Source organism: Periophthalmus magnuspinnatus, chromosome 7 (assembly GCF_009829125.3).
Source record: "Periophthalmus magnuspinnatus isolate fPerMag1 chromosome 7, fPerMag1.2.pri, whole genome shotgun sequence".
NCBI classification, from domain to species: Eukaryota; Metazoa; Chordata; class Actinopteri; order Gobiiformes; family Gobiidae; genus Periophthalmus; species Periophthalmus magnuspinnatus.
Window position 1 is genome coordinate 31,214,005 of NC_047132.1, and position 16,595 is coordinate 31,230,599.

General features: G+C 40.4%; 2 protein-coding genes across 3 annotated transcripts in view; both read left to right on the top strand.

Moving 5' to 3' along the window:
- Positions 1-7,016, top strand: part of LOC117373874 (protein Wnt-7a) — a 219,650-nt gene extending 212,634 nt beyond the window's left edge. Inside the window, exon 5 of the mRNA XM_033969995.2 lies at positions 7,007-7,016. The gene's annotated coding sequence lies outside the window, so the exon portion shown is untranslated. The remainder of the gene's footprint in view (positions 1-7,006) is intronic.
- The window catches only part of nup210 (nucleoporin 210), a 56,343-nt gene extending 40,007 nt beyond the window's left edge, over positions 1-16,336 (top strand). Inside the window, exons 33-40 of one of the 2 annotated variants that reach the window (XM_033969500.2) lie at positions 384-520; positions 1,388-1,502; positions 1,592-1,738; positions 4,964-5,214; positions 7,051-7,252; positions 10,350-10,472; positions 13,019-13,093; positions 14,466-16,336. In XM_033969500.2, the coding sequence (XP_033825391.1) occupies positions 384-520; positions 1,388-1,502; positions 1,592-1,738; positions 4,964-5,214; positions 7,051-7,252; positions 10,350-10,472; positions 13,019-13,093; positions 14,466-14,569 (1,154 nt within the window). In that variant the 3' untranslated portion in view covers positions 14,570-16,336. The remainder of the gene's footprint in view (positions 1-383; positions 521-1,387; positions 1,503-1,591; positions 1,739-4,963; positions 5,215-7,050; positions 7,253-10,349; positions 10,473-13,018; positions 13,094-14,465) is intronic. The other variant, XM_033969501.2, reaches the window with a different exon arrangement.
- The last annotated feature ends 259 nt before the right edge of the window (positions 16,337-16,595 follow it).

Consider the following 16,595-nt stretch of genomic DNA (forward strand, 5'->3'; position numbering starts at 1 on the left):
GAGACCGCGAAAGGTGAACCGTGATATAGTGAGGGACAAATGTGCGTTGTTTTTTTGGCAAATATAGCTTTTTCAAAACAGTAAAAGGTAACATGGTTCTAAAGATGTTATGTGTTAGCGGTTAACACCACATAGAAGTAAAATACCCTCTCTTTAATGAGAAGAATCACAAAAATCAGACCATTAAACACTGTCTAATTAGAAAACATTTTATCTGTTGTGATCATATATGGCTTTTCTGTGTGTTCTAAAGTCATGCTAGTGGCCAACAAAATGCATGCACTCGATTATTAGCAACGCGCCATGTGGTTTGTGAGAAAATTAGGTTCCCCAGCTGTAAAGTCACTTACCCAAAAACGTGTTCATTTGAATAACATTTGCAGGTATCCAGGGCACATGGAGCTCCTCTGCTAATGGAGTGCTTCAGGTGGATCCTAAGAGCGGAGCAGCTGTGGCCCGAGACGCTGGGACTGTGACCGTGTACTATGAGATACCTGGATTAGTGAAAACGTACAGAGAGGTGTGTTTTAGCTGTTGTTTTGAGATAAAGGAGAGGTAAAGACAAAATAAAAAAAGAAGTAACAATCCTGTAATAATGAGATTAATACGTGCTGATGTTATGTTTTGTTTGAGTAAATGTAAGGAAAGGTACGGAAAGGCAAGTTTATTTGTATAGCACAATTTGTACACAAAGTAATTCAAAGTGCTGCATAAAACTGAAACGCTGATTCCCCATGTTTAGTCCTGGTTTAGTCCTGGTTTAGTCCTAATTTAGCCCTGGTTTAGTCCTGGTTTAGTCCTGGTTTAGTCCTGCTTTAGTCTTGGTTTAGTCTTGGTTTAGTCCTGGTTTAGTCTTGGTTTAGGTCCTGGCTTAGTCTCGGTTTAGCCCTGGTTTAGCTCTGGTTCAACCCTGGTTTAGCCCTGGTTTAGCTCTGGTTCAATCCTGGTTTAGTCCTGGTTCAGCCCTGGTTCAGCCCTGGCTTAGTCCTGGCTTAGTCCTGGTTTAGCTCTGGTTTAGTCTTGGTTTAGCCCTGGTTTAGCTCTGGTTCAATCCTGGTTTAGTCTTGGTTTAGCCCTGGTTTAGTCTTGGTTTAGCTCTGGTTCAACCCTGGTTTAGTCCTGGTTTAGTCTTGGTTTAGTCTTGGTTTAGCCCTGGTTTAGTCCTGGTTTAGCCCTGGTTTAGCCCTGGTTTAGCCCTGGTTTAGTCTTGGTTTAGTCTCGGTTTAGCCCTGGCTTAGTCCTGGTTTAACCCTGGCTTAGTCCTGGCTTAGTCCTGGCTTAGTCCTCAGAATGTGAGATGGTTCATGTGGCAGTTCTACTTTGATGTTAGACCAGAGAATGTAAATGTAAAAATATTATATTATTTTTGTCTGAACTGTTCGTGCAGGTGGTGGTAGAAGCTTCCGTCAGAACCACGGCTCAGGCTCAGGCCACACCTTTGAGAAGTGGAGAGGAGACAAAAGTTTACATTTCAACCCGAGAAAGAGGAACCAACCTTATCGGTAAAGACGAGGCTTCCTTTAAACTTCACATATTTTAAAATAATTATCTGATTTGATGTTAAATATAATGTTTGTTTGTTTTCCTGCAGGCACGTGTTCCTCAGCCCAGGCTGAAGCCATCCATGCACTTCGCCCTGAGACGTCTGTGAGCTGCCTCTTGAGTTTCACCAGTGACGCTGTCGGCTTCTCTCCAAACGATGTTTTCAGAACGCACACCAACTTCGACTGTAACACAGGTAAACACCATCTGACCCCTTCTGCTTTTAACTGGGCTTTAATATATTTCATTTTATTAACAGCGGCAGGTGGGATGTGCAAAACTAGAATGTTTAAGTTAGAAGCTCGGGTGTTTCAGTCCAACTTATAATAACAGTAACACAGATTTTCACTGTATTGGTGACCAGTCTATGGCCCTCAATCGGCCCCTTTGTCTGTGTTTTTATATACGTGGCCCTTAATGAGAAAAGTTTGGACATTCCTGCTCCGTGGGTATCGCATACTTCATGCTATAGTATCAGAATCAGTATCGGAACTGATAATAATAATAAACGTCAAATAACGCAGCAAAAAGAGCAGAGTAAAAATATACTTTCAGTGCAAGTCATAGTCTGTATGAAGAAGTGGACTAAGTGAGTGTGACGTCACCCACAGCGTTCAGCTCCAGTAAAATGACGCTCGTCGAGGCTAACAGTTACAGCGGCTAATTTGGAGTTGAGTTCCACATTTGGAATACTGACTGCGAGTATCGTAGCAACCAAGGAGCCAATCTGGAGCGAGGCTATTGACGCTAACGCCCCTTCTCACCTGCGCTACTGGTTTAAGCGGGCACTTAGCAACGCTGTCAATCAAACCTGTTGCTAACGCTAGCAGGCACAACCTTGCAACCTTAATGTTCATATCTTGATTTGGGGCAAAATAGTGAAATAAAAACTCCAGGATCACGTAGAGCGGGTTAATACGAACATTTAAGACCAAAATGAGTCGTGGGAGCTGGAAGCGCGACCACGATCCCTTCCTGTTTGGAACGTAGCGGCTAGCACGTTAGCTATTTCCATTTATATAAGCAGTCTATGGTGCAAGTGCAGTTATAATTTGGATATACAGTGACTTCTCTGTACTTCAGGCTTTCATTTTTATAATTAACTTGTCTGCAGTACTTGAACCTCCACCGCATTGTAATACACATCTGATGGACGCCATAATATTGTCATTGGGATAATCCAAACAAATACTGTATAAGTCCTTTGTCAATACCTCCCATCTCACTTTGGTAGTACGGGGATGTTTTGTTGGCAATTTTATTTCGTATCGTAAACCTTTAGCCAAGAAACTGTAAAATCTATTGTCTCAAGGGACTTTGGCAAACAGATATATCTTGACGCCAATTCAGCCGCGGAGAGAAATACCGGAACGAATCGGGTTTTGGTTTTTTTTTCCCCATAGCTCTACAATTTCTTAAAGTTGTGACCCTGGAGTTTGGTTTTGTTAAGCTCATCTTTCTTCCCATGTTTGCTTTTGGTCTTAAAACTGGAAAGAACTGAATTTATGCATATGCTCAAAGGGCCAGGAAAGTACCATTTATAAGGCTGTAATCAATACCTGTTTTGCCACTGGAATGAATTCAGCCGGTGCCATAAAAAGTGTCATGTTGATGTATAGGACAGGAGAGGGGCCTTGTTGCCTGGTCTTATAATTGTGTTTGGGGTTTGGGACTCCCCCGTTTAATGGTTTTCCCCTCAGGAGCACTCACAAACGTTTTCGTCCCAAATGTAACTTTAATAGTATGGGTGGTCCGATAAGGATTATTTTTTAGCTGGTAGTGATATTTGACTTATATTTGGACATAGCTGCAGATTTTAAAGTCCAATCGCACAGGGAGGACCGAGCGTTTTTGTTAAAGGGCCCGTGTTCATGTATGTGAGGTCCTCTGTGTGTAAATAAAATGCAAAAAAAAGGAGTAAAAAGAAGGAAAAAGAAGCTCTGAGTGAGAGGGTAATGAGGGCGTGTCCAAACTAAAGGATGGGACGATATTAAAATTTAGACTCACGATTATTGTGACCAAAATAATCGCGACTAACAATATTATCACGGTAATTATTCAACCAAGGCAGTATAATGTCCTCATATGTGGACACCAGGACTGTGTAGAGAAAATTGTATTGTGGCTGAGACAACTGAGGTCCTACGAGGTTATAGATATTCAGATTAATTCATGGTTGTTTTAAAACCCTGTGCCGCTGCTAGCAAACTGTGCAATCATCCGTTTAGCTTGTGCTAACGTATCGATAGCAAAGTTGACACAAACACAGATTCATACAAATCCAAACTAACACAAACTACATTCAATAGTTTATTTCTCATGGTGTTTTACTTACGATGGATATTTTTGGCTCAAGTTTGTCAAACGATGCAGATGTTTGTCTCGTAAATGTGCGTCTAAGTTACTTGTGTTTGTCCTCTGAGCCGTATCTTTTATTCGTCCAGCTCTGCAGATCGGTGGCTCATCTTGTTGGTCTTGTTTTTCAAATCTATGATAATTCCACACATCAGACTTCACCTTCTTGAGTGGAGGATATAAATGTGAATGTAAATCTGATCCTCAACGTTGCATCTTTTTCTATGCTTCAGTAATGATTCATCTTTATTTGAATAATAACGGTAAAAGTCTATATATACATTTAATTTTCCATGTGCTTGAACAGTTTTAAGCTACAAAAGTAGATTTAGAATCAAAACTATGATCTTAGTTTAGCGACACATTTAGTTTGTTTTCTGACCCTGGATGCTTCATTACATCAGATAGTAGATGGAATATTTAACTTTTGTAGCTTTTAAATGATGATATTCACAGATGAAGGTCATTAAAGATTTGTATTAAAATGTCACTGATGAAAAACACAAGATTTTATTTTATTTTTTTATTAAAGGCTCATATTACACTGTTTTCTGATCTATGATGTAATGTTTTCTCTTCACTTTTTTTGTTTCATTCACACATGTTTAACACACAAATCCTGCATATTTAGGTCACGCTCTTCTCTCAAACTGAAAACACTCTGTTCCACCTTGTGATGTCATCAAGTGGTGATACAGGAAGTGCTCCACTGTGTTTTTAAACTCCACACACCTTCATTTCTAGAATCATTTGGATCATTTCAGACCCTGGAAATGCCGATTTCTACTGCACAAAAGGTTACGGTTAACGTGAAAACTCCCACTTCATGACATCACAAAGTGGAATAGAGCATTTTGAGGTTTGGAGATGTAACAGACTAATAATAAACATGTGTGAATGAAAGAAAACAAAACTCCAGGCCTGTTTTTGAGGAGGTAACAGCTTTTTAACATCACTAAAACCTCACATTTTGCATAATATAGCACCTTTAAACGTCTTCTTCGTCTGTTCAAAAGTCGCATAATCAAATCTAACCGTTGCTGTATTACTTTCTCCTCGCTCGTAGGCTTGTACGCTTGTTCCCTGACCTTGCAGTCTCTGTCGGAGCAGCAGACGCGTGCGCTCAGCATGTCCCTGACGAATGTGCTGGTCAAAGCCGGGCTGGAGGGCAGTGCGTTCTCCGGGGAGCAGGTCAGCGCGCGGTTACCTGTGGAGCCGGGTCTCTATTCCGACCAGAGCGAGCTGCTGCTGTCCAACCTCCATCCCTCTGCGGAGCTCACGGTCTACGGGCCCACCGCTGCCCTCTCTGGTGTGGAGGTACGTGAACATGGAACAGCCTGGTTTTATCTACGTCACAGTGTAAAAAAAATGTGTTTGGGCTGTTCTCCTCATCCTGGAAGTTGCCATCGTCATTCGAGTTGTATTATTTTGCACGTAGCTGCCGATCTTGACAACAAATACATTTTATAAGGACTACAGAGCCGTTTTGAAGCTTCCCAGAGAATCGGTGCAGTGTTGATTTGTTTTTTTGCACGTGAACATTGAACATTTGACACAAACCAACTACTTTATATCATATTTTAGCGTCAAAACTTTTCCCAAATTGTTGATCAAAACGAACGGGATTCCCACTTAACCGGAAGTGTCACTCTAAAGAAAGCACGGTTTATTTGCATTTACAGAAAAAGATCAATAGAGACTGGGAGTTCTGTATCATATGTCACAGAATTTTCAGTTAGCCTGACAATAAATAAATAAAATAACAATAAAAAATAATAATATAATGATAATATAAATAAAGGAGGTTTTAAAATGCTGTTTAGCTAACATCAAGTTAATTTATTCATTCATTTTGACACTTAAAGGTTGTAAATAACACAAAACTGACTCGTTGTTGTGTTTTGTTTCATTCACACATGTTTGAGTCACACTTGGTCTTAGTCTGTAACATCTCCAAAGCTCAAAATGCTCTGTTCCACCTTGTGATGTCATGAAGTGGTAGTTTTCAAGTTAACAACTACGTTTTACCTTTAGTTCTTTAGAGATTGGCAATTCCAGAGCTGAAATAATCCAAGTGATTCTAGAAATGAAGGTGTGTGGAGTTTAAAAACACAGTGGAGCACTTCCTGTATTACCGCTTGATGACATCACAAGGTGGAACAGAGCGTTTTCAGTTTGAGAGAAGAAAAACTCAGCCTAAATATGCAGAATTTGTGTGTTAAACATGTGTGAATGAAACAAAAAAACACAATTCCAGGTCTGTTTGTGACGAGGAAACAAGATTATAACAGTGTAATATGTGCGCTTTAAGCTTTATACATGTATTTACCGAGCAGCTGATCTGAGGGTTCTGCGTCTCTTAAGTTTACTTTTCTCTAATGCTTCTCTCTGAACGTTTTGCCACAAACATAGATTTTGCCATTAATAATCTCAAGCTCTATTGGGTCAAACAATTTCACAGTTTGTTTGTTTATTGACACCATAAACAAAAAACCTGGAGGCGAATTTCTTCTAGAATCGTTCATAATTTAAAAGAAGCCATTTTAAACTTTAAACAGTAAGCGGTAAAACAGAGCGTTACTGAACTGAAAATAGCACCAATGTTAGTAGTATTGGTTCTTTGGAAAGTTTGAGTCACTCTTTTTTATTATTCTGTACATCTCCACAGCTCAAAATGCTCTGTTCCACCTTGTGATGTCATGAAGTGGTATTTTTTTTCAAGTTAACAGCTTCTTTTACCATTTGTTCAGTAGAAATTGGGAATCCCCGGTCTGAAATAATCCAAATTATTCTAGAAACGAAGGTGTGTGGAGTTTAAAAAAGCAGTGGAGCACTTCCTGTATTACCACATGATGACATCACGAGGTGGAACAGAGTGTTTTCTGTTTGTTTGAGACAAGAACTCGGCTTAAATATGCAGGATTTGTGTGTTAAACATGCGTGAATGAAACAAAACACAACTCTAGGTCTGTTTGTGATGAGGAAACATAACATAGATCAGAAAATGTCGAAAAATGAGCACTTTAAACACTGTAGAGAATTGATTTAATTGAAATATTAACCTCATATAGCCACTAAAATGATGTCTAATTTTCATATTGTTGTTAAGATAATTAACGTTTTAACTATTTCATCTTTGGTTCCTTTCCGCAGGCCGCATCTACATCTCCAGACATTTCCGTGCAGGAGTTGGAGGTGCATCACGACTTCCCCAGTTTCATAAAGTACTCCGTCTCCGTGGCAGAATCCAGAGCTTCAGTCTCAGCTTCCGTCTCCATCAGCTCCTCGTCTGGACAGCGCCTCCTCGTCCCCGTCACTGTGATGCATGTGACCGACCCCAGCGCTGCTAAACAAGGTCAGGACCCTTTAAGTCCAATTACAGGTCACTGCTCAGAGACGAGAGGTCAGAATTAAACGTGGCCTTGTCAGAAATTAATATGAATGTTGAACGCATAGACTGTATATATAAACGGACATAGCTAACCTGCTAGCCGCCGCGTTTCAAATAAGAAGTGAGCATGGACACGCCATCGACTCGTCATTTTGGTCTTAAATGTTCGTATTAACCCTCTACATGATCCTGGTGTTTTTATTTCATTATTGTGTCTGTAAATCAAGATATGAACATTAATAACAGACAAATCAGGCGACTTCTTTCCCCGAAATCACTCCCGCTAGCGTTAGCAACAGGTTTGATTGACAATGAAACCAGCAGTGCGTGCAGAAATGGGCGCTACCTTCAACAGCCTCGCTCCTAATTGGCTTTTTGGTTGCTATGATACTCGCGGGCGGAGTTCCGAATATGGAAATATGGACTTATGACTCCAAATTGGTCTCTATAACTGCTAGACTCGATGAGCTTTTACATTGAAAAATTGTCACCGTTCTCTGTAACTGCTGCTGTCACATGATCTGGGTGTTTTTATTTCGCTACTGTGTCCGTAAATTAAAATATAAACATTAATAACGGACAAATCAGGCGCTTTCTGTCCCCAAGGTCGCTCCCGCTAACGTTAGCAACAGGTTTGACTGAGTGATAAGTGCCTGCTCCCTGCAAAAACAGCAGTGCAGGCGGGAAGGGGCGTTACCTTCAACAGCCTCGCTCCTGATTGGCTCTTTGGTTGCTATGATACTGCAAATATGGTTCTCTGCTCCAAATTCGCCGCTATAACTGCTCTAGCCTCGATGAGCTTCATTTGACTGGACCTAAACTCTGTGGGTGACGTCAAACTCACTTAGTCCACTTCTTTATACAGTCTACGGTTGAAAGACGCACATTGAACTTTCACTTCTCTAGAAATTTTGATCCATTACTATTTTTCGTAGTATTAAACGGGTTAGAAAGAGGAATTAGCTTAGACAGTTCCTGGGTTTCAAATTACATCACAACATTCTATAGGTTAATAATATCTAATACAGATAAGGGGCAGATAATTTGTGTTAAATTGCAGGTTTTAGTTGTAATACAAGACGTGAACGGGTGTAATGGGTCACTAACAGATCAGATTTAGCATTTATGCATTTACCTTTGAGATATTTCATGGCAAATACTGGACTGGAGGGGTAAAGAGCTCCGTTTACCCAGGGGCCCCTCACAAACTAAGTAATATGCTTTTTTCATAAGACAAATGTAGCGCGGGCCCCACAAGATGATTTGTACCTAGGGCCCAGAATTTTGGCGCTACACCCCTGTCTGGGAGTATGACATCAGCACTTTTCAGAATCTTAAAAACACCAGTATATTGTCTACAACATAATATTAAAATGTCAGAATGTGATTATTATGATTGTCTGCAAAAAGGACCGATTAAAAATGAGAACAGCTTGTAACGTAATCCTCCAAATCCTTGTGCCCTGCCACGTTTGCTTTACCAGAACATCACCCGTTCCAATTAAATACACATTTGAGCAAATTTTTATAAACGCCAAAATGCCTGATTATTGAAATTGGAAATGGTAAAACTGTCACATATTTATATTGCTCTTTTCCACCTTCAGGGCAATCAAAGAGCTTTGCATGAAGGAATCAGTCACACATTCACACACATTTATACACCAGGGGCAAAGTGTTAAAAGTTAAGTGTCTTGCCCAAGGACACAATGACAGTATTCATCTGTGGGAGCTGGAATCGCACCGCCAACCTCTGGGGCAGTGGATCTCACCGCTCAACTTGTGATGTTTTTATGTTGAGAGCGGGATCCAAACCAACAACCTTTGAATCAGTGGATAAACGCTCAAACAACGAGGGATGGGCCGATATTAAAATGTAGTCTAATGATTATTGTGGCCAAAATAATAGCGATTAACGATATTATCATGGTAATAATTAAACCAAGGCAGTATAATGTCCTCAAATGTGGACACCGGGACCTTGTAGAGAAAAAAAAAAAGTATTGTGGCCGAGACAACCGAGGTCCCAGGAGGTTATAGATATTCAGATTAATTCATGATTGTTTTAAAACCCTGTGCCGCTGCTAGCAAACTGTGCAATCATCTGTGCAAAATGCTGTTCAGCTTGTGCTAACCTAGCGATAGCAAAGTCGACACAAACACAGATTCATACAAATCCAAACTAACACAAACTACATTCAATAGTTTATTTCTCATGGTGTGTAACTTACGATGGAGATTTTCGGCTCAAGTTTGTCAAACGATGCAGATGTTTGTGTCGTAAATGTGCGTCTAAGTTACTCGTGTTTGTCCTCAGAGCCGTATCTTTTATTCGTCCAGCTCTGCAGATCGCTGGCTCATCTTGTTGGTCTCGTTTTTCAAATCTATGACAATTCCACACATCAGACTTCACCTTCTTGAGTGGAGGATATAAATGTGTGGCATCATCCGAACCCAGATCCACTGCCCACAAGCCATAACGGTGACTGACGATGAAAAAGAACCATCCCCAATTCAGAAGAGACACAGAAGCTAACAAGTTTCACTGCTATGACAGAGCGCCCCCTTGTGGACTAACACCAGAACTAACATCTAAACATCGTATTGAACCGAAACACGAGGCAGTTTGGTGCCGTAAAGACGATTATAATCATGTGCGATGATCACAATTATTAAAAAAATGCCACGAACGATTAATTGCAGACCTTTTTTTATTGCGATTAACAATATTATCATGTATCGTCCCATCCCTAATACGAACTGAGCCACTGTCGCACAACACCATCAAACAAAACAACAAACATAGTAAAGATGTCGTTCGTCTCTTTTGCTCTAACAATGAAAAGTTTATTCCTGTTTATGTGAAAGAGTTGAACAGTTATCTCATCTTTTTTATAAAATTGTGTGTATTTGTAGCTCCCACAGTGAGCAGTGTGGTGAAAGGCATAAATCTATCTGTTGTGGTGCTTGTTATCGCAGTGTGGCAGGTCTCATATTAGTCAGTGTGTTGCTGCAGCCGTACCGTCTGACAGCCTGTTGTTTGATCGACTGTGCCCCCCAGCAGCTGCCGCTCCTCTCGGGAGTTTGGACGGAGGCTCGGCTCTGCACAGCTTCATCAACAGCTACCAGACGATGTTCTTCACCCTGTTCGCTCTGCTCGCCGGTTCCGCCATCGCCATCATCGGTCAGTCGCTTTTCTTGGTTTTCAGTGAACTTTTGAAACGTTTTTATAGCTTTAACTTCGGGTTTTGTGTGTTGGCGTGTCATGGTAATACAGGGTGTCTATTTACTTTTTTTTTTTTTTTAATGTATGATAAAGGCAATTGATAAGATGTATTAGGGCAAGGTAAGTTTATTTGTACAGCACAGTTCGTACACAAGGTAATTCAAACTGCTTTACAGAATAAGAAAGACATTAAAATCACAAAAAGTTTAGAGGTTTTCTGTGTAATCCCTCAGTCGTCCTGGTGTGATCCATAGTAAAAATAGTCTCAATGTCGTTCGCTCTTCCCTTCAGACACAGATATAAGTCAGTGTCCAGCGGTGAATCTGACCAGAACTGAAGAAGCGGCGAAACATTTTCACTCCTACAACTTTTTCTCCAGTCGACAGATTTGAACTTTTCTGTTACTATAAGCATAAAAGTTATTTATTCAAACTTCTACAGCTCAAATCTTATTGTAGTACAGAAAAATATTAACAAGTTCCCCGCTATCCCGACATTATCCCCCATGTACAACCCCAGCCCAGACCCAAAGCAAACAAAGAAAACAAAGAGAACAATAGAGCTGTTTACAGTTACTCACCCCCAAAACGATTGTTCCATCTGCCATTTTAAGTCGACAGTGATTATCCTGACAGGCCTAGTGTTTACTCCCATTACATTTTATTTTAACTGTAACTTTTTGAACAAATTGTACATTTTTGTGTTTTTGTGAGTGTTTTTTTCTTGTTTATTTGCATAGGGACAGGTACAACAAACACACATTAACACTGGAGTCCTCAGTGTTCAAATTTCACTAAAAAGCCGAGGAGCAGATGTAGAAACGGCAGAAAATGCAGTGAATGTGTCAAAATATCACACACTTAAACTCATGAACTCAGCAACTTTCTCCCCCCAAACTCTCTCTCTCACCCTCACTCTGTCCCCCATGATCTTCCTCTTCTCCCTACCCAACATACTCTCTCTCTCCCTCTTTCTCTCCCTCCTGTCCCTCATATTATCTTTCTCCCTCCTTCTCTCCTGCCTCCATACTCTCTTTCTCCCTCCTTCTCTCCTGCCTCCATACTCTCTCTTTCTCCCTCCTTCTCTTCTGCCTCCATACTCTCTCCCTCCCTCTCTCCTTCATGCTCCCATACTCTCTTTCTCCCTCCTTCTCTCCCTCCTGCCTCCATACTCTCTCTTTCTCCCTCCTTCTCTCCCTCCTGCCTCCATACTCTTTCTCCCTCCTTCTCTCCTGCCTCCATACTCTCTCTTTCTCCCTCCTTCTCTCCTGCCTCCATACTCTCTTTCTCCCTCCTTCTCTCCTGCCTCCATACTCTCTCTTTCTCCCTCCTTCTCTCCTGCCCCCATACTCTCTCTTTCTCCCTCCTTCTCTCCTGCCTCCATACTCTCTCTTTCTCCCTCCTTCTCTCCTGCCTCCCTACTCTCTCTTTCTCCCTCCTTCTCTATTGCCTCCATACTCTTTCTCCCTCCTTCTCTCCTGCCTCCATACTCTCTCTTTCTCCCTCCTTCTCTCCTGCCTCCATACTCTCTTTCTCCCTCCTTCTCTCCTGCCTCCATACTCTCTCCCTCCCTCGCTCCTTCATGCTCCCATACTCTCTCTTTCTCCCTCCTTCTCTCCCTCCTGCGTCCATACTCCCTCCCTCCTGCTGTTTATACTCTCTCCTTCCCTCTCCCACCTGTCCCTCCATACTCTCTCCATTTCCCTACCTCTCCCCCCTGCCCCCACCCTCTCTCCCTCCCTCTCCTTCATGCTCCCATACTCTCTCTCTCTCTCTCCTCTGCCCCATACTCCCATATCCCTCCTTCTCTTTCTCACCCCCCTGTCTCCGCATACTCTCTCCCTCCCTCCTGTCCCCCGTACACTTTCACTTTCTTTCTTTCTTTCTCCCTTCCTTTCTCTAACTTTCTTTCTCTCTTTCACACACACAGTTTACTTATGGTGTCATTTTGCTGTAATAGTTCCAAAGGTTTAGCTCTTTTCACTGAGAAGGAACAGTTTGGACCTTGAGAACTTTATTTACAAATTCAGACTGGTTCAGGAGCCAGTCCATTCAAACATTTTAACCAACAAGTTTCTTTTTTTTGGTAAAATTTTGGCGTTCTACCACTATGACAAGGCCTGTCTTTCGATATTTTGCTGAAGTAAAAACAGATTTAAACCACAAAAACTATTCTGAATCGACAATATTGTTAAAAAATCATGAGCTGTAATAAATAAACAGCAGAATTAAACACTTTAGTCATTCGTTTGCGTTTAAATCTTAGCATAAAGCCAAAAAATTACCAAAAAATGACCAGTAGAGCGAAGAAAAAGCACACACGTTAAATACTGACCCCAAAAATATATTTAAAAAAGTCAATATACTGAACTATGACTGTGTACTTGCAGATTGTTTTTACTCTAGACTTAAGTTTTAATTTCCTCGTTTAGTTATCGACTTCTCTCTGTATCTCTGCCAATACGTCTTTGTCTGTTTTGTTTAACTGTTGTATTCTTTTTGCAGTTCTCCACACTTTGTTTTCACCAAGAGAACCGCCGTACCATCCAGCCTTTATCCAGAGAACTCCACCAGTAATGGGTAAGAAACTCTGTCAAACTGCAGAAAACCAGAAAACGCGACAATAAGCACAGTTCAAAATGCTTTTTCTCTTAAGCCTGATTGGTTTTAATAAGAAAAGAGATCCATCACACGCGCGGCACTTACACAATGAATCATACGAGCATTTAGTCACGCTTAAACCCACACTCTTGTATTATCCTCTGTAATTATGAATTAAATCTCATTCTAAGCAAAAATAAGATTGTAAATGATTTCAGATGAGGCGTTTTGCGGGAGCCATTTGTCACAATTTGCAATTAATCAGTGATTCTGAAACCAATTGAGCTTTTTATTTACTTAATTTTAAAGGTTCTATATTAGGTCAAATTGACTCTTGTGAACTTTAAGATATGCTCTAACGCTGTTTCCTCCTCAAAAACAGACCTGGAGTTGTGTTTTGTTTCATTCACACACGTTTGACTAACTCTTTATTATTAGTCTGTTACATCTCCAAAGCTCAAAACGCTCTGTTCCACCTCGTGATGTCATGAAGTGGTAGTTTTCAAGTTAACAGCTCCTCCTTTTACCTTTAGTTCAGTGGAGATAAGTGGCAATTCCTGAGCTGAAATCATCCAAATGATTCTAAAAATGAAGGTGTGTGGAGTTTAAAAACACAGTGGAGCACTTCCTGTATCACCACATGATGACATCACAAGGTGGAACGGAGTGTTTTCAGTTTGAGAGAAGAACTCAGAAATAATAATGATGATAATAATGATGATGATGATTATTATTATTAACTACTAAGTGCTAACTCTAATGGGATTACACATTTTACTTCTAAATGCACTAACTGCTAAGTTCTCACTGCTAACTGCTAGCTACTAACTGCTAGCTGCTAACTTCTAACTGCTAGCTACTAACTGCTAACTTCTAACTGCTAGCTACTAACTGCTAACTTCTAACTGCTAGCTACTAACTGCTAACTGCTAGCTACTAACTGCTAACGTCTAGCTACTAACTGCTAACTTCTAACTACTAATTCTGAGGGATTACACATTTTACTTCTAACTGCTAGCTACTAACTTCTAACTTCTAGCTACTAACTTCTAACTGCTAGCTACTAACTGCTAACGTCTAGCTACTAACTGCTAATTCTGAGGGATTATACATTTTGCTTCTAACTGCCGATTTCTACCTTCTAATTTGTAACTGCTCACTTTCTTTCTGAGCCTAAATCTTGGGGTTTGTGTGTTAAACAAAAGCGAATGAAACAAAAAACACAACTCCATGTCTGTTTGTGACAAGGAAACGATATTATAGCTCAGAAAAAGCTACAACATTGTCTCAGATTTCCTTCTAGCCGTCTTTAATGTCCACTAAAGTTGTTTTTAAAACCATTCTCATTCAGGTTTGAACTCCTCTGGGACAAACTCCTTCAATAATTCAATCCCGAGAATGGACATGTCCAGGAGTCCCAGGTCGCGCCTCTTTTCTCCCGATTACAAGTCGTGATGCAGCCTTCGGCATGGGGGGGGCGCCGTTGAGCCTGCGATGCTTTTGTTTGTGCCTCAAAATCTCAGGAGAAGTGCTCTGTGGCGTGAGACTGAACAAAGTGAATGTCATGCTAACAAAGCTTGGTACATATGCAAATAACGTATACTCGCGTGTAATGTTGCTATTAAGAGGTTTGAGATCTGATAAAATGATAATAGGACTGACTACTTCTGCTTATTTTGAGTGGCGTGCTGCATCCTCTTCTGTATTTTGCTCATGAGTTCAACAAAGGACTGTATATGTAAATGGACAGAGCTAACACGCTAGCTGCCACGTTCAAAACAGGAAGTGAGCATGAGCGAGCTCTCAGCTACATCGACTCTGGCTCCGGTTCACTTTACATCGAAAAATTGTCTTTAAATGTTCGTATTAACCCGCTCTGCATGATCCTGGTGTTTTTATTTCGCTGTTGTGTCCGTGATTCAAGATACGAACATTAATAACAGACAAATCAGGCACCGTCATTCCCGGATGTTGTGCCTGCTAGCGTTAGCAACAGGTTTTGATTAAATGCGTTGCTAAGTGCCCGCTCCCTGCTAAAACAGTGGTGCTGGCGGGAAAGGGCGTTACTTTTAACAGCCTTGCTCCGGATTGGCTCTTTGGTTGCTATGACACTCGCAGTCGGAATTCCAAATATGGAATTCTACTCCAAATTAGCCGCTATAACTACTAGCCTCGATTAGCTTTACGCTGTCACATTCACTTCGTCCACTTCTTTATACAGTCTGAGTTGAACATGTTAATACAGAGCAGTATTAATTTTATTTTAATGCTGAGAAACAATCACTATTTTTGCTTCGAGTGGCTGCTTTTGTTTTTTTTTTGTTTTTTTTTTTGTTTTTTTACGTTTTCAGATGTGAACTTTGGGTGAGAAAAACCACAATCTTCTGTGACTTTAGCAAACTTTACCTCTTTATTTATTAGGAACCATGTCCGAAGCTAAAACGTCCAATTAAAGCTGCACTAAGTAGCTTTCTGATTGAAGCTCTGGCACTTCTTGGAGATACTTCTTTCCCGGGAATGTCCCACAGTATGGCATTAGCGATCTACTTTGGATCTATTCAATTGCAGGTGTTTGAACGGCTCCTAAAACGACCTCTCCAGAGATCTGACTTGTAACTCGGCCTAACAACGTCACCTGCTTGTTGAATAAGTTTTTAATGGCACACTGTGGAACATTACACACGGAGAAATCACATCTCGGCGGACACGAGCAGCAGAAAAGTTACGTAGTGCAGCTTTAACAAAACGCATTGTGACAAATCCTACAAATGTGCAGAAATGAGATAAAATACTGGATTTTTTTTTCAGTTTTGGGGGCATTTGAAACAGCATCACTGAATTTAATTATAAACTGACTGATTAACCAATGTGAACCAGTTGGCATGTGAACCGTAAGATTTTACCTGGACTTTTTTTGTTGTTGTTTTTTTTTCTTTTCAAAGCTGTTTTATGTAATGTGGTTCTGTAATATGCAAAGAAGTCCAGGGATCGATTACTGTAGCACTGAATCACAGGAGCCTTGTGACTTATCTTTCAATGACTGCATTTTGTGATTGCCATTTGGATTATAATTTGTTTGAAAAAATATATATTTATATGCATTCGATTGGGAAGATGAAGATATATTTTGTTTCTTTCACGATCAGCCATGTGTACAGCTTATACCTGTTTGCTTGTTTGTATAAACTATTACTTTTCCTAATTAAAAGTTTTTATTCTTTAATGGTGTGACTGAAATTTAATACTTTGAACATTGAAGAATAAGTAGGAAAATAATATTGTGGCTTGTGTTTACTCAGTGAGACACAATACATCTTTGAAATATGAAAATTTAATGTAGAAATATTCACTTGTAAAACCCTATTGTTGTCCTATTTTCACTGACCAGCAGAGGGCGAGCCTGAGTTTTACAGTTTATGGAAGCAAGGAGCCAATTGTTGCCTTAAAAAATAAATAAATAAAATACTTTGACTCATTACAA